The sequence below is a fragment of the Tinamus guttatus genome, unplaced genomic scaffold, assembly GCF_059628265.1.
Source record: "Tinamus guttatus ecotype Peru unplaced genomic scaffold, ASM5962826v1 Tinamus_guttatus_pri_ptg000150l, whole genome shotgun sequence".
NCBI classification, from domain to species: domain Eukaryota; kingdom Metazoa; phylum Chordata; class Aves; order Tinamiformes; family Tinamidae; genus Tinamus; species Tinamus guttatus.
The window spans coordinates 12,784,026-12,808,448 of record NW_028288684.1 but is presented as its reverse complement, the minus strand read 5'-3'; the positions used below and the strand labels follow the sequence as shown (position 1 = coordinate 12,808,448).

The window sequence follows — 24,423 nt, the reverse complement described above, 5'->3', positions numbered from 1 at the left end:
TAGGACAAAAAAGGCATGGAAAAGAAGGCAGAAGACAGGCTGTTGATGGAGGAAATCCACTAACCACATCTTACTCTGTGTTCTAGTGAAAAGAATCTGATTTTTAGGATAGGCCCAAGCATCCAGTCTGCTGTTCTCCCATAAGACAGCATCCCTTCTGCAGTAGATGTGGATGTGAGGAGTCTAGGCAACACCTAGCACAGTAGCTGGACATGTTTTTTTATTTCTCATTTTACTGTCATGCACTCTTTTCTTAACAAAATTATCCCAGTTATGGCAAATAAGGGTAGATTTTTATGATCAAGCTAGCAAATTAAAAATTGTTGATTGAACAGAAATTAAGAAAGAACCTCTATGTTCTGTAATGATGAAGGATACAGATTTCTGAGGAACAAAACCAGTCTCGCATAAAGAAAATAGAACAGCAGTCAGAGGGTTAGTTGGAAAAAGAGGAGAGCATTTTTATAATTCAGAATTATGATTCAATATCACCTTGTTTGAAATCAGTCTTAGGTGAGCTAATGCATTCTCGTTTGTGCAGGTTCATTGGCTATGAAGGGAACACAGACGGTCAGTTCTAATAGACATCGTTAATGATTAATATGAATAAGATGATCCCAAGGTGTCACTGAGTCTGTTCTGTTTCCGTGGGGCATTTATTTTAATGAGGGTAAAAAACTAGCTGTGAAGCAGCTCCAGCGAACATGTGAGCATGTGCCTGCTCTGCAAGTCTGCATTCCATGTAAACAAGATGATATCACTTTCTATTTTTCATCCTTTCTGGCAAACTGTTTCATCAGCGTTTCTCTTGTAGTCACTAATTGGCAACACATGCTAGCATTTTCCAGCACAACACTTCACATTGCACATACACACAGACCTCTGCCAAAGTTTCATTGTGTCACTGGCATGTTAGGAAACACTGAAATGTTCTCCTGGCACAGACTCACCAATTCCACAATCTCTCCTCCTCTTTTTGCAAGACTCCCTATTGGAAACTCACTCTTTTCAGAATCTGCAGGAGCTTCAGACCTTCTAGCATATTTTTAATCTTTGAAAAACTCAATATGAAATATAATTTCCAGTCAAGTTCATTATGTTTTTTTCTTCCAGATTGACAAACTATATTCTAACACAATGAAAAGCTCCTGTTAAGCAAGAGCCTTGGGGTCATAGAGTGGCCTAACATGATTTCGGGAGGGCCAGGCTGGAGAGAAGGAAGTTCTATGCAGACATTGCTCAAACTAAACACACGGAGCTCTGCTCATGGGAGGAGGGAAAAAAACACCACCACCAAACAAGCTCAACATGTAAAATAGTCCTCGACAGCCTGGGGTTTAAACAACTATAGATATTCCTCTGTCCTAGAGCAATGCAGGTTCCTCGGGACTGACTCCGCTATTCAGAAGTTTTATGTGAGAGAAGCATAAGACAGACGGGACACCACAGACCTAACCAGGCTGAAGACAGAAGAAATAGGTAGTCTTCCGCAAATTGCAAAATAGCTAATTCCATTGTGCTCCCAAATGAAAGGGAACAGATCCAGAGATATGGGCAGGCAGCTATTTTCTGTGCAACAACAATCTCCACTGGAGGGTCCAAGACGCAGGGCAAAGTAAGTACTCCTGGCAAAGCTGCTGTGCTGTGACTGTGCTTCACACAGGTAGATCACAGGCTTCTTTGACTCTGGAAACCATCCTAGAATATGCCTCACAAGCAGCATTTGATTTCATGTTATATCATGTTTAAGTTTTCTAATTAAGCGCAAAGTTATCTTGAAAAATCTAACCTATAGTCAGTCATATCATTAAAAAAAATGTATACAACTGATATAAAAAAAACGTGTCTCATCATTGTCTTAGAAAGTTGCAAGTAGTGTTTCACATTAGAGCAAATTCAGATATTGAAAAAATTCTTAGCCAGGACACATTTTTTGTCCTTGATGTGATTATAGCAAATATTTATATGTGAGGCACAACATGCTCCAACCGTTCAAAGAAAAGTTTAGACTAATTCAGAGTAAAAATTAGACCAAATTTAACTCGGAATCACTGGAATAACTTAGCAATAGATTCTCCATCACTTAAAGCTTTTACATAAAAAATATTAAATATTAAAACAACAATTTGCTTAAAACAAAAATACGTCTATGCAGTGAAATAATCATTTGATAAAATACTATGGTCCGCTTAATGAAGAATGCCAGACTAAATCTAATTGTTGATGCTTCTTCTATTGTACACTTTATGATACAAAAAAAGCCTTATTCATTCTTAGATGACAGTGCATTTCTCCTTAAAAATAAGCCAGGTTTAATAATACCAAACATATGAGGTTACTCTGAACAAACAGACTCAAACATCACTCACATTTCACCCTGCAACAACGTGAAACTTTCACCTAGAGCCTTCTTAGCTCTGCTTGCTGGCAGGTAGCAGCACATTGTATGATCTGCTAAATATGAAGACGTGACAGTTTATCTTGGAAACAGATTTTCACCATTAGGCAACTGGTTTCCATTACTTTGGGGATCAGACTCGTACATTCAATGTACTTAAATAGACACAAAGAGGAGAAATGCCTGTATTGTGCTGAACTGAATGCAGTTCGATTCTACTTCTAGGTAATGAAAACAGGTAAGGCAAGGAGTTCATATAATATTCTCATTTATGATCTTTTGTCATATTGTGTCAGTACTTTCAAAAAAAAAAAAAAAAACCTAAAAAATTAAGGAGCTTTTTTATGGGGCAGTATATAATCATGAGCTGAATGCTGTTGAAGCCAAAGGGATGAAAGTGCTGTCTTGATTCAGGGCCAGAAAGAAAGATTCTTGATAAGAAAACTTTCAAAAATGAATCTTAGAAGGTGGGACATGCTATGATAGAAAATCCTGCTAACTATTGAATTCCCAGGAAACCACAGGAGTCAATGGACAATGTTCTAGCTCACTTTATTCCTCTTCAAGACAACAACAAATCAAATCAATTCCTTTTCAGTTCTGGTAGTTAAGCAGCTCATGAGGGTGTGTAAGACTGATATTTCAAGAGTATCAACATTATCTCCACTTTCTGCAAAGCATCACTGGGAACAGAGAGATCTTCTTTATAAAGGCATGAGACTTTACAGTGTTCAAAGGCTTCTAGAGTGTTTGCACATACCGCCTTATTTTTACTCAAACTATCCTAGCATTTTTAATCATGAAAGACCTGCACCTAGTGAGCTATAATTTCATATAAAAACTATAATATGCATGCACAGTAATATTCAGTATTCAAGGGGATCCTATATCAAGTCAGCACATTTACAGAGAAATTGAATTTTCAAGGTTTTTTTGTGTGTATGTGATCACACCATCTATATCTACATATCTTCTTGTCAATCCTCACTACTGGAGTGTTATTCTAGATAATTTGAATCAATCTAGAAAAGGAAGGAGGATTAAAGATTTATAAAAAAGATTTATTTATTATTGTATTATTTTAAGTACAATTTTGTATACAAGCAAGTCAGCTAGGGAAAGAGACTCTGTTAATGATCCCACTCAGAAAAAAAACTGCGGAACAGGAGTAGCCTTATCAGACATCAGGGAATCCATACTGGCTCTCATGTTAAAGATAAAACATTTCTTAAGAAACCAGGCTTCATTGATTCACTGCTCACAAATCACCTTGTTGTCACTCCGGAAAGCATTTTAATAACTCAGCAACCCAGATCCTAATTTATCTGTCCTCTCTGCTATTAGTTTTCAACCACTCATACACTGTCATTGCTGGTACAGCAGTATTAGTGTTCAGGTGCTAAAATTGGATACAAGGGTGCTAGTTTTGCATTCCAAATGGGAATGGGAAACAAAGAAAATGACTAAGAACATCCTCCTCTTAGCCAAGGGCCAGCTTATCAATATGTAGCATAATCATTTTCTATAAATGCACAAGAAGTCAATTCCAAGAGAAAGAACTATTTAAGTTAGAGGACAGAGTTCACCTGAGAACAAACAGACTTCAACTCAATATACCCAAATCACAGTCAGAATCAGAATAAGGTTACTAAGCAGTTTTGGTACAACTCCTAAGCAGTAGCAGCAGTAATATAGAATATACTAATTTTAAGGTGGAGCTCACTTTGTTTGCATCTGGGGACTCAAGCAGCCCTTCCAACTGCTTCAACAATACGAGACAAGAAAGGGCTGGAGTGAGTTATCTGCACTCATTTGACATTGAACAAACCTACTGAATGTTAGCAAAGGATTTCACAGGAAGTGTCAAGGGGGTGAAATACTGCCTTGCAGGAAGACTGCTATAGCTCTGTTCATGCACAAAGATTCAAGCCCCAGAGGAAAAAAAAAAAAAAAGTTGATATGGAAGAATATAGCATAGAAAAAAACACGTGAGAAGTGAAAGACAAGCTGTGAGTGATGGAAGGTACTGCTGACACCCTGAAAGTTGCAGAAAAAGAAAGGCTACAGAGTGAAATGAAGGACAAAAATGGTTAGGAGGATGAATAAGGAAAACGATGTAATTGAAGGATGAAGTGATAAAACACAATGAAGCTGAGAAGATATCAACTACACAGGTAAAAAAAAACAAACAACAACAACAAAAAAAACCTTGAAAATGGGACACCATTTAAAGTGATAAGGCTACAGGCTTGCAAAATCTTAAGGACTGTGACTGCTATAAGCTACTCACAGAGTTAAACACGTGTTTACAGGCTTTGCTACATGTGAGCCACAATTCCCAGTGTTTCTCGAGATCAAGCTACTAAAGATGACACAAAAGTCATCAAAACATTACGAACCTAGTGAAGGCATCCATGGAAATGACGGAAAAAATGCAGGAGAGAAATGAGAATCCCAGCTTTTTAATACCTGCTAAATACTTCGAAGATGTAAACTAAATTCAACATGCCAAATACCGTAATTAACTTTAGTTTCTTTATTTTAAATTAGTCTTCCCTGTCAGTGGACTGCTATTCATACCAGAAGAGAATGGTTGCTAAGATCCTTTGGCACAGATCACATCAAAGTAAGTTTTTGTTTTTTTTCAGTTGGACAACAGATAATCAGAGCAGGGGATAAACAGACACTGTTTGTCCAAAGCATTATATCCAACATATTCTACACATCTGTATTTGCTTTTTTGTTTAATTTAAGCTCACTAATAAGAACTAAGAAGGATTTCTTGTTATTGCTGGTTTGCATGTCTTGCTAGGAACTGTGGGCACAGGCCATTCAGTCATTAAGTTGGATATTCTGTCCTGTGATAGTATGAGTGCCAAGTTCTTCAGAGCTTGAGCACTCATACTTCAGAGCAGAACGTAAAACCACCATATGTGTAAGTGATTTTGTAATACTAGATATCAAAATGAAAATTCTTCTTGATTCTAGATTTTTTCTTTATATTCTATTTGGATTCATAGTGTTAAAACACACAGAGTAAATTGAATGATAGTTTCTAATCAACTTAATTCACAGCAAATCCTGCACACCAAAACAATGTTAACAATGTCATGCTAAGGGCGTATGGCCAGCAGTGTCTTAGTATTGCCTAAAACCTATTAAAGCATTTCTTGCTCATTAGATGCAATCAGATACTATGTAGAAGTATTTTGAATCAGGCTATCACTTAAAATTTCACAAGTGCATATATTCTGTATATAAATCCTTGCAAGACCACTATTTAAATACTGCTATTCAGTTTACTTGGGGTCTATCATTTATTCCCAAAGATGATCAAGGAAAGAATCCACCATGTTTGTTTTTTTTGTTTTTTGGGGGTTTTTTTGTAGTATTATTTATATGCCTTCTGATTTCTGCTCTTCCATCTCTTTTGTGTGCAATCTGTCTAAATATATTCAATATACTAATACAGTTATTCTAGTAAAATAAGTCTCAGGGTTCTAAGCAAGTCTTAAAGTTCCCATTGGACATGTCTGTATTTCAACAAGTTTGGGTTTCAGCAGTTTTTCAAGTTCAACTTTGAAAGTACAAGTGATAATTATACTATTTAAGCTATCAGTTTTTTGTGGGAAAGGAAAGTCCTAGTTTGTAAATACTTTTTAACAAGAGCAGATGTAAGGCAATAATGTAAAGGGCTAAACAATATTCGGGGGTGTATCTTTTCTTAAAAGAGGATATATAATGGCGTTTCCTGAGCTAAGGAGATTTATCTGCCTTGTAAATGCAGTACATGTCAACCAGAAGCAGTATCCGGATGTCCAGAAACATGAAATTTCTAGTTGCAACTGTTTTGTATTCACAGGCACTGAAAGATGGCAAGCAAACCTCATAGGCAACTTGTGTTTGCACGATGATATATCTCTCAGTCTAATATCCAAAATGTGATTTATCTCTGCTTCTCCCATTCAGTCTATAATCTATGATATGTGACACGTGTCTGTTCCTCTTTCACATGGGACTTGCACATTAAGTACCTTTACTTGCAAAGTTTAGATATACACACCTTATCTACCTTCTTTGTAACATTCAATCCCTCCAGACTCTTGCTTTCATTAATTTCTCTTGACCATTATCACTTACAAGAGATTGTCTTTTCTCATATGAATCATCTTTCTTTCTTTCTTTATGGGGCTAAATTCCACTATCAGAAACACCTATAACTCTTCAAGATATAAAAATATTATTGGATGGGAATTTCTGAAAGCTCTCAATAATCTTTTCCCCTTGAAATTACTGCTAGCTTTATCACATACTCCAGTGGGATAGTAGTTCAGGCAATGCTGAGGCCTGACTTCTTAATGTTGTAGTGCTTTCATAAATGAACAACTTGGTTGTTCATTAGGCAAAGCCTATTTTTTGATACTTAAACAGTCAATAACATCACCACTGCGAATGTGCTCTATGCTTTCCTTCCCACTTGTGAGCTCCCCTGATAACTATTCAATCTTTTTGCTAAATTGAGGATAAAAGCCTCAAAGGTATTACATCTCTGTTAGTTCGGGTAAGAAAGGCAGTAAAATGTAAAGAAGAGAGACCATATTATTGTTTCTCTGGAAAAAAGGAAGCAGCACGAGCTTCATCCTTACGGATCACTAGGCAATCCAGAGGGAGTACGTTACTATATGCCTTAACATTGGGAAAAGTTTCAAATGCAGCTCACATTTCACAGCACAGCCTATCAATGAGGTACAAAGCCTAAGAGATCAGGTTGCATTACTTCTATTGCTCAAAGAATTACATTTTATTTGAATTTAATATATTAAATAAATTTTAGGCCTTAGCATATGATTCAGACATTTTGTATATGTATTTATATAGCTTTATTTTAAACAAGAAAAATTGTTTTAATACAAATTCTAAATGTACCTGTGGGGTGTTTTATTTCTTTACTTCTACCTTCATCTATCAACTAGGGAAAACGGTGTCTTAAAACACGCTTCACGTGTCTTCCACATCACTGTGGAAATTATGAAATAGGAAGGCCAGGACAAGAACACTACTTCTCACAGGGAAGGTTAGGGATTTATTTGGGTGCTGAACAAGTACCTTCTTTCTGCATAAGGTCGAGAGCTGATATTTTTAAAAAGATCTATAAGCATTTTAAAAAAAGGGAGGGGCGGAGGAGGACATGATTTGGGGTCTGACCATGTCTACCTTCTTCTGTGCTCATCTTTAGTAACTTGTTGGGTGAATAAATGCCCAGCTGTCACACCAAGGTTGTTGCAGGTCCAGGGAAAAAATCTGCCGATGCTGGTCTCTGAGTCAGAATTAAACTTGAGTATGTTTGATCAGGATGAGGGAAGACAGAAAGGGGAAAATGAAGCTTCAGCAAGAAGAAACTGTGAGGACTCAGAAACTAAAGTGAAAGGGTCAAAAAAGTGCAGAAAATCCATATTTGCACTTTTGTGTTCATGCACGCAAGCCATCACAGAGTTATCTTCCTCAGGTTGCTGCTACAAGAACACGATTAATGTTCTTCTTGGCAGATCGGGAGGCAACATCCACCCCTGCCACGGTGCACTGGGCTGTGGGGCAACCTCTGGCTCAGCTCTTGTGGCCGTGCACCTTGACCAGGCCTCGCCGAGAACCGCTTCCGTACGAGCAGGCATTTCAGCTCCTGCCAGAAACCTCGGGCACGAAATTCATTCTCCATGAGTCAGAGCCCAGTGCCATTACAAGGGCCGGAGCAGCAGGCAGTGGCGATGCACAGTAATCACGGTTGACCTCTGTGCATACAAAAATTGCTTACACAAGGTATTGCGCAAATATATGCTGGTCTAAGGGCATTTAATAGCTGCCTGTGATCACGAGAAAAAGGGAAACAAAATGTAATCCTAAACCTGATCTCATTCCAAGAGCAGTGTCAACCCTCCACGTTTTATCACGAAAGTGGTGGTATTGAATGTTTTTCTTAAAGCCCACACTGCCAGAGTGACATAGTGATATCATCAGCTAGGCAAAAATAAACAGTGCAGTTCGATTGCTCATCACCGTAAAATAATCTTGAATGTACTTATCCTAAAGACAGTACATTTAGAGAATGCCAATCTCCCATTTCTTGCAGAGTGCCACATTTGCAGGTACTTCTCTGGGCGTGCAATGCTAGGGTCACCCCGGGCTTCCTCTGTGCTCCATGCCAAAAGGAAGCCCGTGCAGAGAGCACCTCCGTCCCACCAGGGATGGGTGTCAAATACAGATGGGTTTCTGTGGATGCTCTTCTGGTGCTTGTTTCTCTTCAGATATAAAAGAAGCTAAGAACAGATGACCACTTTAAAAAACACCTTCTCCTCCTCTCCATAGGTTACATTTCCGCCTCATCTAAGCACTTACGTTACAGTGGAATGAATCTAAGCCAAAGTGAATGAAATATTTTGGGCACAAGGGAAACACACACACATTTTTTTTTTGAAATCCTCTGGCCAAAACCCGAGATAAAGTAACTTTATTTAGGTTTTCTGACCTGCTGTGGAGCTGGAAATATGGATGGGTCCATAACAGACTTCAGCTGGGATTTAAAGCTACAGTTGAGAAACCTGGCTTTAGACCTTTAGTTTTAATCTGATTTTCCACTTTTAATTTTCAGGTTTGTTTGTTTGTTTGAAATGGATATTTATAGATAGACTCTTTAAGAACTTATTTGTCTGCAATTAAATATATCTTCAGCACTAGATCTAGTAATTCTTCCTGATCACGGGAAGATAAACTATGTCTAGCAATATTTTAAGCTACTTTCTCTCATCATATATTTATTGCACATTCTAAATTTTATGCTTTTTAAAATGTCAGAAAACATATTCATAATAACAAAGATTATCATTTTGACTGTGATTTGCATCAGGCTGTATTTGGATAGAAATCAGTATTCAATTAAAATGTACAAATACCTGCATTTTAAGTAGATTCCAATTAAATAAAATTACCTTAATTGCATTGAAAAACAAGAAGTATTCTGAGGTATTTTGCATGTAAGCCTCTTTTATTAAACAAAGAAAATGCTACCTATTAATGAACTCCCATTGCTCCTATTCACATGACAGGGACCATATTTCCAAAATGATTCATAGTCCCAAAAGTAAAATAACATGAAAATTAAAACACTTTTGAGAGCATCGATGCAGATATGTTCCCATCTCTTTTGGCCACTCTTCTCTGAAAGGCTGATTTCATGCATTTAAATTTCTTTCATACATTTCAATTTCTTACTATCAGTAATTCTTGTCCTTGCTTGTATTTTATTTATGGACTGAAAGAGACAACATGGTTTTCTATAGCTGTTTTGCTGCTTTCTTTTTTTTCTTGATTGTGTTTTTTTTTCCCAATGTCCAAATTGATTTCTCAATTCTAATCCAAATGAAAAGAACTACGCACCTGCCAGGTAAATGCAAAACAAAAATAGTGAAAGAGAACTTTCTCCTTTCTCTACAGCCGCAATTTAAGACTTAGGATTCGGAAAAAAAAAAAAAAAAAAAAAAAAAAAAAAAAAAGCTAAAACTAGCATTCAATTCACTGCAAACACTGAAAATAGAGATATTTAATGAAGTATATCCTATTGTGATATGGTTATAAAACTTGAGCTGACCTCAGGAGAAAAACATGTATTTTAGCTCCACATAATTAAGAAAGCAGTGATATTTAAAGCAGCAGAATTATGGAGCTCAATCAAACAGCATTTTGCAGTTATCCAGTGTTATCTATTATGGCTTTCAATGTACTATAGTTTGCTCACATATTCAAATAAGCTGTCATGATTTTAAATGTGTTTCTTTCTCAAACTAGAAAGCATGCATTTTTGATTAATCCTTTTTTTTTATTTATTCCACAGTCAAGCTCTGCACTTGAGAAACAGCTCCCTCAAAAATGATGACAGTGAAAAATCTGCAGATTTTATAAAGGACCTGGGCAGAAGTAGTCTCTAGAGCACAGCAGCCTGACCAGCACTCAGATGTTAATGTAACAGATGTAAACAGTATATAACTCATGTAACAGATGTAAACAGACGTATAAAAGTATCACGTGACATCAATACTTCAAAACACCACAGAATTAAAAGTATAAAGCACGCTTATAGTTGAGAACAACATATTTGTTACTGTAGTATAAAGCTTTATGTCCAGACAACTCCACAAGTGTAGAGGTAAAAAATAATGACCAGCTTTTCTGATGCAAAATGGGTACAAGTTGAAACACAGGAAGTTCCATCTCCATGTGAGGAAGAACTTCTTTTCTGTGAGGGTGACAGAGCCCTGGAACAGGCTGCCCAGAGAGGCTGTGGAGTCTCCTTCTCTGGAGATCTTCCAAACCCTCCTGGATGCCACCCTGTGCCCTGTGCTCTGGGTGTCCCTGCTGGAGCAGGGGGGTTGGACTAGATGATCTCTAGAGGTCCCTTCCAACCTTAACCATTCTGTGATTCTGTGATGTCTGTTAGAGATATCAAATGTTTTGTATAGTGCTTACATAGAGGGGAATAGGGCCTCTATACGTATACTTTGGACATATAAATTTGAATTTAGGTTCCAAATACTCAGAAATGAGCATCAGCCTAGATCTCGTACATATTAGGGATCGATAGTGCAATTAAATATATGTGTAAAATAAATATATAAAAATAATTAAATAAATAATAGTTTGCCCCATTTAAGAAAAATATCTAGATAGAATGATATAATAGCTTTCTTTTACATAACTGAAATCACTGTTTGCTCCATAGCAGAGATTATTTGCAAAACTGAGGAAAGGAAGTGATTATTCTAAAATTATTCTGGTAGGAAGAGATGAGGAAAGAAGCACAAACATCACAGCATTACAGCATACAACACACTTTCTTTAGAATGGCCTGTGAAGACACAGAATATTTTTCTGTAGAAAGAAATCTGTGAAAGTGTGTAATGCTTGAACCAAGTAGTACTGCATAGCATTTTATTACCATTCTGTAGACAAAACACAGACAGAATAGGTGACAGAATATGACAAGGTCTACAACTAGATCTACTTGGGAGTCCTGGAAACCAAACATGTTTCCAGAGAAGCCCTAAGACTTCCACGAAACTCCCGTTACCAGTGGCAGCATCACTGCAAGGCCACCACCATGGTCCAGGATCCTTATCTCACAGGAAGACAACAGAGGCTGGATGAGATGAACTCTTTAAATCTTAGAGATTGCCAAAATAATCACCGGAAAAGACAGTCAGCACCAGAGGGTAAAACAACTCATAAAAGAAGAACTCATAATTTAGGTGCTTAAAATGAGATGGTATCAGCTGCTCCCCCAGTGCTGATTGAGTGATCCTGATGGATTTATGAAACACGATGCCAAGAACTGTTTTCTCTAACGATTCCTCAGCCATATGTTTTTCTGCACACAGGATGGTCCCCGGCTCCAGGATTTAGAAAAGAGAACACAAAAAGACACTACTTCTCATATTTCTTCTAATACTTCTCTGCCACCAGAGCGGAAAAAAGAAAAGGCAGTATTTTATACGTGGTTTAACCAATTCTATCCCTTTTCATTTCTAGCAAAAATCAAATATAAATCCCTGGCATGTTGGTCTAGAAATCGGTTAATATTGAAAATAGACCTCACTACAGTGGCATTAACAGTTTCATTACAAATAGTTTATTCTCAAGAAAGATGTCTAAAAATTGTCAGAGTAGAGAAACTACTGAGTGTAGAGCGGGAATTAGGTGATAATTAAGCCATCTCAATACCTGAATTTTTGCAACACAGAAGCTGTAAAGTAGATTAGCAATTTATTTACTAAGTCATTAATAAGAGGTGAAAAGCAGCTGATATCACACTACTTTAATAAGGTCACAATTACAATAAATTACTTTTGTACAAGATGAGCACAATCACAGAACGGTTAACATGGCAGCATTCCAAGTTTTGGAAGAAAACTGAAGACAGGATCTGTCAGTCTGTCAGGAATGTCAGTCTTCTACGGGAACTGAAAATGGCACTCAGGTTGACACAAAAGTACACAAAAGATACTGTCCCCTATGGACAGATACTGTTCCCTATGGACTGGCACTTTCATGCTACACAGTGGGAGCGAGGAGACTAGACACGGCCTCTACTTCTCTAACCCAAGATGCAGAATCACATGAAAGAGCCATAAAAATATCCAAGTGAATCACAGAATACTTAAGGTTGGAAGGGACCTCTAGAGGTCATCTAGTCCAACCCCCCTGCACACGCAGGGTCACCTAGAGCATGTGGCAGAGGACTGCGTCCAAGTGGGTTTTGAAGATCTCCAGAGAAAGACACTGCACAACTCTTGGTAACCTGCTCCAGGGCCCTGTCATCCTCACTGTTAAAAAAAAAAATTCCTGAACCTCCTGTGGAACTTTTGGTCCTTCAGTTTGTGGCCGTTTCCTCTAGTTCTGTCAGTGGCCACCACTAAAAAGAAGCCAGCACCATCCTCCTCACTGCCTCCCTTAAGGTACCGATCAGCTCCCCTCTCAGCCTTCTCTTCTCCAGGCTGAACAGGCCCAGCTCCCTCAGCCTCTCCTCCTAGGGCAGATGTTCCAGGCCCCTGATCATCCTTGTAGCCCTGCACTGGACTCTCTCCAGGAGCCTCACATCCCTCTTGTACTGTGAAGCCCAGAACTGGACACAATACTCCAGATGTGGCCTCAGCAGGGCTGAGTAGAGGGGCAGGATCACCTCCCTCGACCTGCTGGAGACGCTCTTCTTAATGCAGCCCAGGATCCCATTGGCCTCTTGGCCACGAGGGCACACTGCTGCCTCATGGTCAACTTGTCGTCCACCATGACACCCAGGTCCTTCCCTGCATAGCTGCTCTCCAGAAGGTCAGTCCCCAGCCTGTACTGGTGTCTGGGGTTATTCCTCCCCACGTGCAGGACCTTGCACTTGGCCTTGTTGAATTGCATGAGGTTTTTCATCGCCCAGTTGTCCCGTCTGTCCAGGTTCCTCTGGATGGCAGCGCAGCCCTCTGGGCATCGGATACTCCTTCCAGTTTTGTAACATCAGCAAACTTGCTGAGGGAGCACTCTGTGCCTTCATCCAGATAAGTGATGAATAAATTAAACAGGACTGGACCAAGGACTGACCCCTGGGGGACACCACTAGCTACAGGCCTCCAACTAGACTCTGCACCGCTGATCACCACCCTCTGAGCTCTGCCATTCAGCCAGTTCCCAATCCACCTCACCATCCACTCATCTAACCCACAATTCCAGAGCTAAGAAACTTGCTTGCATTTACTACTTAGCAGTACCTTAGAACAATATTTAGGGGTTTATTATATCTTATAAACCCAGATGTCAGGGTTTGTATTATATGACAAAAAGACGATAGTTTTCCTGTAACACAACACTGAAAATATTAAACGACACTATCTCTGAATAATGCCATGTCTACATTTGTCACAAGATCCAGCAATGAATCTAATAAAAACAAAAGTAACATTTTTAGTTCTTTCAGTTTATTTTGTACACATAGCATGCCTGTAGCCAGTTTGATTTCATACTGAATGTGACTTTTAATTCTACTTTTAAAACATGTTTCAAGTTGATACCACAGCTTTGTCATTCCGGCAATGCTTTTCTTCTTGGCAGCAAATGACATGAAAAAAAAAATCTCTTGCTAAAATCTCCTTTTTTTCTTCCTTTTTTTTTTTCCTTTCTTTTTTTTTTTTTTTTTCCCCAGTTGCTTTCAGTTAGAATTGGCCTATAAGGGAAAATATCTAGCTAAAGATTTGAGGGCAGAACTATATTTTCAATAAACTAAATGCAGCAGTTAGAAAGGTACAAAGTCTCAGCTTCCAGTACTGAAAGTCTATTCCCAATTCTGTTTCTCTAGGCCTCAGATGGAAGCACTGAAAAGTCGAAAACTGCCAGCTTTTTGACAGATTCCTGCATGTTTACAGCCAAAAAAAAAAAAATCCATGTGAAATTATTCGTCAGCCATTGCAGATAGGAAAAGTCTATATCAAATGTGGCCTTTCCTATAAAAGTAACATCCCGAAGGGTACCTTCTTGGATTTCTTCTTAACAGTTCTTTGAACAGGCCCATTTACACCTTATAAAAAGCCCTGCTTTATAAGGTAAAAATGTCTGTCATAATCTATTTAAAGAACTTCCGGGATTCAAATGCTCAGAACCTGGCATCACATCTATTTTATCTGACAATTTAAAAAGATTCAAAACTGATGAGACCATCAAACCAATAAAGCAGTGATAATACAATGGAGGTTTTTTTTGTTGTTATTGTTTATCCCTTGACTACAGGCTTTTTGCTTTAGCTACAATAAAAATAAAATGAAAGACAAATGGTATTGACTTCTAACAAGTAAACAGAGGAAATGGAATCTCCTACCCATGTGAACAGTAGAGAAACAGAAGCACTATCTCGTTACCACAGGTTGGCTACTGTTTCTAGAAAGGAACGAGGCAGCTCTAAGTATTTCTCTTCTGGTACAGTCAACCATCTATGAAAGTCTTTTGAAAATAAAGTGCTAGAAATATGCTGTCCAAACTACAACAATATGTACTTAAATTTGCAATTGCTTCACTGCAAAAGCTCACATGGAAATATCTTCCATCTCTCTTCTGAAAAGAAAAATAGGTGACACTTCTTTGCACAGTCAATATTCTGACTAATGGCTTGCCTAAGGTAAATGGAAAAACAGTTTATCTGACGAGACCTGATTTCAGGTCCTGCAGAAGTTGACAATGGCACAAAAAGAGCAGCATCAGAAAAGAGCACTGACACAGCAAGGCCAGGGAAGAAAATTTTGAGCCAAGATCCTTGTGGAAAAATAAAAGCCGGAACTGCAAGCTTTAAAAAAGACATTCTGAACCTATTGATTAAAAGGCCAGTAGAGTAAACACCAAATAAAAATAAGCTGAGCTAACATATCATTATTATTTCTTTTTCATTGCCTTTCTGTATTTCTTTATGCATTAGCTGCAACCAAATACAAGGCATTTCCAAAGAAACAAAAACAGGAGAGCAATCTCCATCCTTTGTTCTGGGGTTTCTTTTTTTTCCATTTTCTTTTCCATTTCTTTTTCCGTTTCTTTTTCCATTTTAATTCTGCTGCAAAGTTCTCTTCACAAAAGCACGTAAGAGCCAAGACATTTGCACGTGCTGTGAGTGGCAGAGGTCTGGGGAGAGAGCCAGTTGATACCTGTGCTGGTCCCCTTTAGCTCCTCTCTGCTTGGGAATGGTGCAGGTTCTGGATCACATAAAGCTACACCAGAACACGGCATAAGGTTTCTCTGCGGGGCGAGTAAGCTTCCTTCTTAGTGCTGCTCTTGTTTCCATACACAGGTGTGTGGCTGAATGAACTATCCTCGTAAGTCTGCAGCCAGGCAGCTCACCTGCGTGCAGAGGGCAGGACTATAATGTAAGAGTCTCCCATGAGGGTGCAAGGACAGGCACAAGGCACCTCGAAATCACTGCAGAGTGCTGCAAAGGTGAGACTGCCATCAGGCTGCCCTGCTCACACCCGCTCCCCGAAGGCACCACTCGTGATATCCGAGTGCACTGCCAGGTGAATACGTGCTGGTTCTCATGTCTGCAAAGGCTGGCACTCTCATGCCTGCACAACCAGATCACATACACACTGGCAGGTGCCATATGATGGGAGAATTTCCTATATTTCCCAGGAGGTGAGGTTGAAATGCTCCTCATGAGCAATCTCACACAGCAATGTGAATGTGATTTGCTGCAGCAAGGGAACAGGCCTACAACCTGATTCAGGAAAAGAAATAGCAAGAACACAGCAGCTTGGGTCCTTTTTACTCATCTGAAAGCAGCAAATTCTCCATAAGCTTCTGTGATGAGGTTTTAAACTCTTTAACTGACATCTTGATGTGTTAGTGAAATCATTCCTATCAGTGTTTAGCCCTGCTGAGACACTGTGATTAAGGAGCTGTGTTGGTCCCTTTCCACAATGAATGGCTTTGAATCCTAAGGCTTTATTACCACCTACTCACTGCCTTCATGCAACACTGCTGCCACAGCTTTGCTGAAGCAAAAGGCTTATCTTTCAAGCAAATTTCCAGTTGTAAAATCAAGGGCATGAGGGTACAAAAATGGTTTCCAAATACCACCATGTTTTGGGTAGTCAACATTCACTGTATTTACTTATAGGCATTTTCCCTAACTAATCCCTAACCTAATGCCTTAGCCACAATCCACTCTTTATTTAAAGTCACATCAGATTACAAATAGGCCCAACTATGAACAAAATCTTCTGCATCTGACCCAAGAAAAAAAACAATAGCAAAACCCCAGGCACATTGCACTTCATGCCTCTTTAAACGAAAAAAAAAAAAAAAAAAAAAAAAAAAAAAACAGAAACAATGAAAGGCACTGGAAAAAATGGGCAGGTTTCCTTAGGGTTTTGTTTAGAAATGTGTTGCAGATGAAGTCTCCTGTAGGATATCCTGCGGGTGACACACAAGTTTATCAGTATAGGAGAATAAACAAGTGGACTCGCTGAACCGGTAAGGCCCTGTTGTGCTCTGCTGTATTGGTTTCCCCTCCACCAACAGTGCAAAGGATCATTATATTTTTGCAGTACATGAACACTAACTGTGAATATTCTAAAATTCACCTACAAGTAACATCTATAACACCTATACACCTATAACAAACTCATATCTAAACTCCTAATCTTTTAATTTATATTAGCTAATATAAATTAATATATTAGTTAATTAATTTGTTAATTAATTAGTTAATGTAAACAGTAAGCCAGGCCATGCTGCAGTGAGAGCTGATGAAAGTTTTGCCATTGCAATGAAGGTCTAGCCTGCTATTTTTCAAGTTTTTCATGGACCTAATGTTTAATAAATATTTTTGCTGAGTTTAACATCAAGTCCCAATGCACAGCAGGGCTAAAATACATTGGCAGGAAGTTTGTACAGAAGGTAAAAGTGTGTTGTCCTGCACCATCTCCAAGTACTCAGAGCTTTGACGGCCAAAGCACAAATATGGGATGTTGGCCTTCACAGCATGGGACAGAGATCAAAAAGGAAGCATGAAACTGAAGATTACTCAAGTACAATAGGAAGCTCAAAATTATGTAGCATTTATTCCCTACCAAAAATGTTAGAGCCAAACCCATACTCCCAAAAGAAAATCTAGGCAGTTTGACACTGTAAACAGGATGCTTCCTTAGCTTTGTAAACAGGAGATTGATTTGAAACAAACTGCCAAGTAACCTAGCCCATTCCAATCTTTTAGCTTGAGATCTTCACCAAAAGTGGCAATGTAGCTTTCTTTGTCCAAAATGTGCTATAATGTAATCAACTATTATAACAATTATAACATGATCAGCAGTTCTTTTTGGAGGCAATTCTTGGACAAAGCTCCAATCAACCAGCTAAAGAGAGTACAAGTATCTTTTCCTGCATTACTGAGTAAATTTCTATTGCACGGAATGCCAGCGCAGAGCCCTCATACTATTTTTAAGCCCATTTCTAGTTAGCCTAGGACTTCCTGGTGCCAGATCTCCACAAGACCTCAGGAATCCCAGCAGGTAGGGGCAGACAGCCCCTAACCAGGGTTTCTCAGCTGGGTAGGCAAAGCCAAACATTACCACACAAGGAACGAGGGACAGTGCAAGGGGGCACTGCTGGCAAGGGACATGTGGGAGAATTGGGCCTGATGTTCCTGCTACTACTGTGGGTGGGACAAGCAGGAAAGTCTGGAAAAAATGGACTGGAGGATAGAAAATAAGCCATATGTTGCCATATTCCCCATATCCTCCCATATCTCTGTGAGCAGCAGGAGGTGTTGTAACTGCAGAAGCAACAAGGACCTGGCCATCTTGAGGCCTTCAGGACTCCCATGTCTCAGGCAACTGCCACCTTTTCTTGTGTTTAGAGCCAGCCCTGCAAGCTACTTTATTTGCTACTTAAAAAGGGTCAGTCTATAATTTGCTGCAGATGCATTTTAATATAAACACAGCTATCCATATGAAAAGTCTGGAGCATAACAACTACAGACTTCTGCCATACCTTTTGTGTGTGTATATATACATATATAACAAAATGAAGGCCATTCCCTATCCTTCTAATTTACTCTTCTCCAAAGGGGTTTCTTGTTCTATAAATAACACACATTTGCAGAGTTCTTTCTTTTACATAATATTTACATTTAGTTCAGCAATGTAATGTAGTGAATCTGTCAATTATCTTGTTGAAAGGATTCCTATCTTGGATAATGTCTTTCACTATAAAATCCTTTCTACTTTATAAAAATGCAACAGTATTTAAATAACCTTTAGAATTTTTACTTGCAACCTGGACTGTTGGCAAACAACATATTTAAAAATAATTCTTGTTTTCAAATCAGATTCCGCAAGTTACAATGCACAAGACAGGAGGCAGCAAGACTGGAATAGTTAAGACCAAATATTTGTCTTATAATTTGCTGTTCAACTAGGACCTTGAAAAGTGATATTACACCTTTTTTCTTTAGTATTCAAAAAAAAATCACTGAGTACAATTTCTTCATGACTTTAATGTTAATTATGTAAGCAAGTAAATTACATATGGTGTGCCTGTTTGCACTTCCCTGTCCTTGTGTCCTTTGATTTATGTATATGTGCATATATGCTCTAATAAAGAACATATAAAATATACATCATATATTATATATGATTGTATTCCACATTGTCTATATATTTGTTTGAATAGAACAGTAGACAAGTTCTGCAAATACCTGTATTCTTGTGTCACTATAACCTTAACCAGACAGTTAGACTTTGATATATACTCTCAAGAGCTTCATTATTATACATTCCTGCAGGACTGTAATACTTGACTTTAATAGAATTACTTGGATGTTCAAGCTAAGCACATGAAACTACGCATAATTAGGGCACTAATAATTCCCTGTAATTTTTGCATTTATTCCTATTCTGATGTGTTCTATAAAACACAACCTCTCTGTGGGATCACAGTGTAAAGAAAATGCATTATTTTAGCATTTTCAGTATTACTCAGTTTCTAAGAATCAAAGCAATAGAATTACCAGGTTTGTCCATAAGCTTTTTAATATTTAATTTTCCTAATTAAGACTTGCACAAATATATTTCAACAAAAAGAAACTAAAAGTGTTGGGACACTAGCCAGGGAGTTTACAAGTGAAGGGGCTTCTACTAGGTGATACGTATCTACCTGCTTGAGCATGTTTTGAAGCTCCTTTGAAGAACGTGACCATTCTGACTGCTGCTGAGAAAGAGTTTCAATGCTCAGGTAACAGCTAGTGTTATTTCAGTCTAAACAGTTAGTTACACAGATAAGAGACATCACCAAAGATAAACAACAAAAGCACAGTACAGGCAAACTACTAGGATTTTTTTTTAATTTGATGCAGACCAGAATATATATTTTCTATAAAAGTCAGAAAAAGTCAGAAAAAAAAAACAGAATTATGAGAGCAAATAACTTTTAACTATTTTCCAGCTTTTCATATTACCAGAGTCCTTTAAAATATATCTACAACCCAATTATGGAAGAATTCAATAAATACATTCTGAAACTGGGGTTCATACACCTCTATTGGTACAAGAGCCATTTCAAAGCAGTATGAGAAAGATCCATTCTTGTCTCCTCCCAAGAGCACAGTTAACACCTCTTGGGTAAGAGATCACTACCCACATTATCAAATGCTCTTCCCTGTGTTTCAGCACTGGATAATGCAGGAAATGGAAGGGCAGAGTTAATGGCACACTTGCCTTTGCACTGGCCATCATAGAGCCGAAAGCTATTGCCGTTTCCCCACAACGATAAAGTACTAGTTTTCTTTTTTTATATTGGTGGTGCACAAGCGAACTGAAGTTTGGTAATTGTTTTTTTTTATTATTATTATTATTATGATTCAAATTAAAACCACAAGGGACCATAATCTTATCTTGAAGAGTCTGATGTTATGGTTTCAAACCCACTTCAGAGTAAAATGAATATACATAACTATCCATTGTTTACATACTGATATGATTTGACACTATTCTATCTCTTCCATTCTGCCTTTTCTTTAACTTTTGGATTTTAGAGTCTAAAATAGTCACAGTAACTAGGCATACTTATCCAGGCTAAGCATTCGTACAAATATTTTTTCAGTAACAGATGAAGAGGAACAATTGGTGTTTCAGTAAGTATTATTATTTAGTACTTTTAATCTCCACAGACATCTACAACTACACATAGACAATCAAAATATGGTAAAAAGAAGGAATCAGGTGTCTTTTAGGCAATATTACCAAAACTGCAGATTGGGAAACTGTGGCAGAGAGAATGCTGGAATCATCTGGAAATCCCTCTGCATGATGTTCTGATGAACTTCAAAAGACTTAACAGATAATGACAGAAACGCACTTTAAATAAATACCATTATTGGCGCTATAAAAATGGCTGGCAACAAGACAGTTTTAAAAATTGATTACTGCTGAACTGGACAGCTGAGTCATCAGCGCCTGTCCTTCAGTTAGGACAGCAGGATGTGTCTTGTAAGCAGGTTATTTATATTCTTTATATCTTCAGCAGGAAGCACCACCTGGTTAGGTTTGGTGATCATTACACAGCACTTTTTTCTATCTGTTGCCCTTCATCTATAGATTTCTTTCCAGAGGAATCTTGGCCTTAGCAAAGTGCAATTACAAAGAGGCCCACATCTTTTAGGCTAAGGAAACTGTGAATCTTGCACTGTATAAAGGGTTGTTTTGGCAAGATGCATCCCCAAGTCTCCATATTAAAACTCTGTGTGTTTAGTATCAGTCCTCCTTGGAAATAACATAGAACAGGAATCCAAAGGATTATTTTCTTTTTTAATAAAATGGGCAGGTGGCCTTGGATTTGCCAAGACACCATGTTTTTTTCTTTTTTAAAGAGGTGAGGAGGCCTGACTTCCTCTTCAGTATCTCTCGTGATTCCATAACACAATAATCATGAGCATCAACCCAGGACATAATATTAAATTAGGTTTTATCCCTGCTGTGCATTTTGAGAAACACTGTTGGAACGTATGACCCCCAGAGTATTGTGTGTTCTTAGATCCTATTTCAAATTGCCATTTCTGCAAATATTTACAAAGCAAAAAATACTGTTTGTCTCTCTCAGCAATGCAATCCACATGTCTTTAATGCTATTCCATATCAGCATCTCAGACTAAAACAAGGCACGAACAGCACTGAAAATTATAAAAGACAGAAATACTTTTAGTGGCCTATAGCCAAATTGAGTCTATAAACACTTTGCTTGTGAGCTAGTCACATGCATGCAACATTTGGAATACAGCTCATAACCTTTGGTTGCACAAATACAGGCTCTCAGTCAACAAATTCAAGCAACAGTTCTGCTCATTTGAGTCAAATCACGCCTATCAGCAACCGTCCTGCTTCAGATGCTGCGACCAGCTGCCCAGCTGGCACTACCATAACGCACTATCCTTTGCAGAGAAACAGCACCCCCTGGGTTCTCCAGTGCAAGGAGAGCACAAGGCTGCGCTCGCTTGTTTGCTCTGCATGTTGCTTCCTTAGAAATGTACGGGTTACCTACCCACCGCACAGATCATATCTGTAGGAGGAATGCAAGGGTGCCTGACTCGTGTGTGGGTGAACTCCTCTGTATATGCAGGCTGTGGGATGAGCAAAAGTCAATTGCTCACCAGCAAACAAGCAATCGCAAGTACATCTGCTGTTAATACCACAGTACCAGACCAGCTGGTACCCAGAAACTTTAGTCACCAGCAGTCGTGAAAGCTAGTTTTAAACTTACAAAGTTTAATTGTAAAGTTAAATAATCACTGGGCACTCCAAGACAAGAAGCAATGTCACTATGGAAAGTGTTCTTCTGTGCAGGAAAACGCTCATCCAACACCCAGGTAATAAGCTATTGGGTTACTGATTTCTTCATTGACGCTGAAAAGGAGATCAGAATTCAAAACTTTCAAGTAAATAAAATAAATATGTAAAAATCATTGTAGTTTTCTATTAAAAATATTTGGAGCTTAACTTTGAAGGAAGTTCTTAGCTTAGTTCAGAGATAATCCCAGTTCTTGAGAAATTTAAAATTGCAGGTCACTGGCACGACTTGTTGCTCATGAAGCCTGATAAAATTTGCAACTGTTTTAAAGGATGCAATGAACTTGCTGAATAATGGATGCATGAACTTACTGAAAACACATACATTTTGTATTAGATTCATTTTGAATTCAGAGACTTAAATAACTGCAGTTGTGTGTCATTTTCAGATGATCTCAGCTCAAAGAAAGAATCTCTTCACCTTCTCTATTCCTTCAAGTGAATAAGGAAATTATTACCAAAAAAAGAGTTTAATATTGCTCCAAAATGGAAATATCTTCCTAAATTAAGTATATAACCAATACACACATTGTATACATGCTGAAAAAATAAACACTGGCAAATGTAGAGTGTGATCTTGGAAATGTCTCAAGTGATTGTTTTTTTAAGCAGTTTTATTAATTAATTAAATAAATAAATAAAATAAAGTTCTGACAAATAGGGGACTTTAAGGGCAAGTTTCTGGTGGCAACTGGAAGATGTTAAGGCCAAGCTCAGCTCAGGGAGAACATCTCGCGCTTCCTCCGCAGGGGGTCAAGGCGCCAGGTGCCACAGTGGCCCCTCACGTGAAGCTCTACCCAGAGCCAAGGGCCATTGCCCTTCACCCACCAGGAACCTCAGCTTCATCTTTACCCACAGATAAGCGGATTCACATGCAAATCACCCCGGTGGTGGCATTTTTAGGCATCTCCCACAGTGACCCACCCCTGGGACACAGCGTGCGGTGGCCACACGAATCCCGCGCTTGGGGCACTCGTGTGGCATGTGTGACCCGAACAACCCCGAGGCCACTCGGGCTGAGGCGCTGCGGATGAAGCCACCATTTCCACCGGGTGCCTGGTGTCCCAGCCACCCTCCCCGGGGCTCCCCGCGGGCACCACAGCTCGAGGCGCCTCGCGTGGGCGCCAGGACGGGAGGCGACGGGGCCGCGGGGGGCAGCGGAGACGCCTCAGGGGCGTCCCGAAACCCAACGCCCGCCGGCCCCGCGCAGCTGCCGCCCCGTCCCGTCCGCGGGGCCTCCCCGGCAGCTGCGGCCCCGCTCCCCGCCGGCACCACCCGTTCCCAGGGAGCCTCCTCCACGTTACTGGGGACCTCTGCTCCCCCCTCGGCCTCCACAGCGCTGCCCCTCGGCCCCTCCCGGCCACCCGCTCCGCTGCCCCCCGGGCCGAGCCCGCCGATCCCGGGCGCGCCCCGTCGGGGGGAAGTCTCTCCGCAAAAGCAGCCCCTGAGCGCAAAGGACAGAGGCAGAGCGACACTCACCATCGCGCCGGAGGTTGGAGGAGCGCAGGGCTTTTATAGACCCGCCCTGGGCAGGGGCCGTGGTGCCCTGTCGGCTGCAGACGTTGGCGCACACGACGGCGTAGAGCAGCAGGAGGATGAGCAGTTGCATTGGGACCCGCTGCGGACGGGACCGGGCGGCGCGGAAGAAACGCGGCGTGCTCCGCCGGAGCTGCCTCCCTCGCCCTCCTCGCTGCCGGTGCTCGCTGGTGTTCGCCGGCGCGAGCTGCTTGCTTGCTTGCTCGGGGGAGTTGTGTGCATGAAAATAAAAAAGAAGGGGAAAAAAAAAAAAAAAGAGAGAGAGAGAGAGAGCACCCGAAACTGCAGCGAAAGCTGCCGAGCTACTCGGCGCGCTTCCCCCAAACTTCCTGCATGCTGAACTTTCTGCTGCGCGGCGCGGCCAAACTTTGCAAGGTGAGAAGCGCCGCGGGCCGCCACCTCCGCCCCCTCCGCGGGGGCTGCCCCAGCCGCGGAGCTCCGCGCCCCGCTCCGCTCGCCACGAGCCGCCGCCGGCGTGTGGGGCAGCGGGGGCGCCCCGCGGGCGCGGCGGGGCGGCCGCGGGCGCGGGGGGAGAGGCGGCCCGCGGGAAGGGGCGGCCCGCGGGGGCGGCACTGCCGGGTGTCGCCC

The 24,423-nt window shown here is 40.1% G+C and overlaps 1 protein-coding gene across 3 annotated transcripts in view; it reads right to left on the bottom strand.

Moving 5' to 3' along the window:
* The window catches only part of PDGFD (platelet derived growth factor D), a 139,736-nt gene extending 115,776 nt beyond the window's left edge, over positions 1-23,960 (bottom strand). For all 3 annotated transcript variants that reach the window (XM_088522350.1, XM_088522352.1, XM_088522351.1), the window contains exon 1: positions 23,779-23,960. In XM_088522350.1, coding sequence (XP_088378476.1) covers positions 23,779-23,908 — 130 coding nt within the window. In that variant the 5' untranslated portion in view covers positions 23,909-23,960. The remainder of the gene's footprint in view (positions 1-23,778) is intronic.
* Positions 23,961-24,423: the final 463 nt, after the last annotated feature.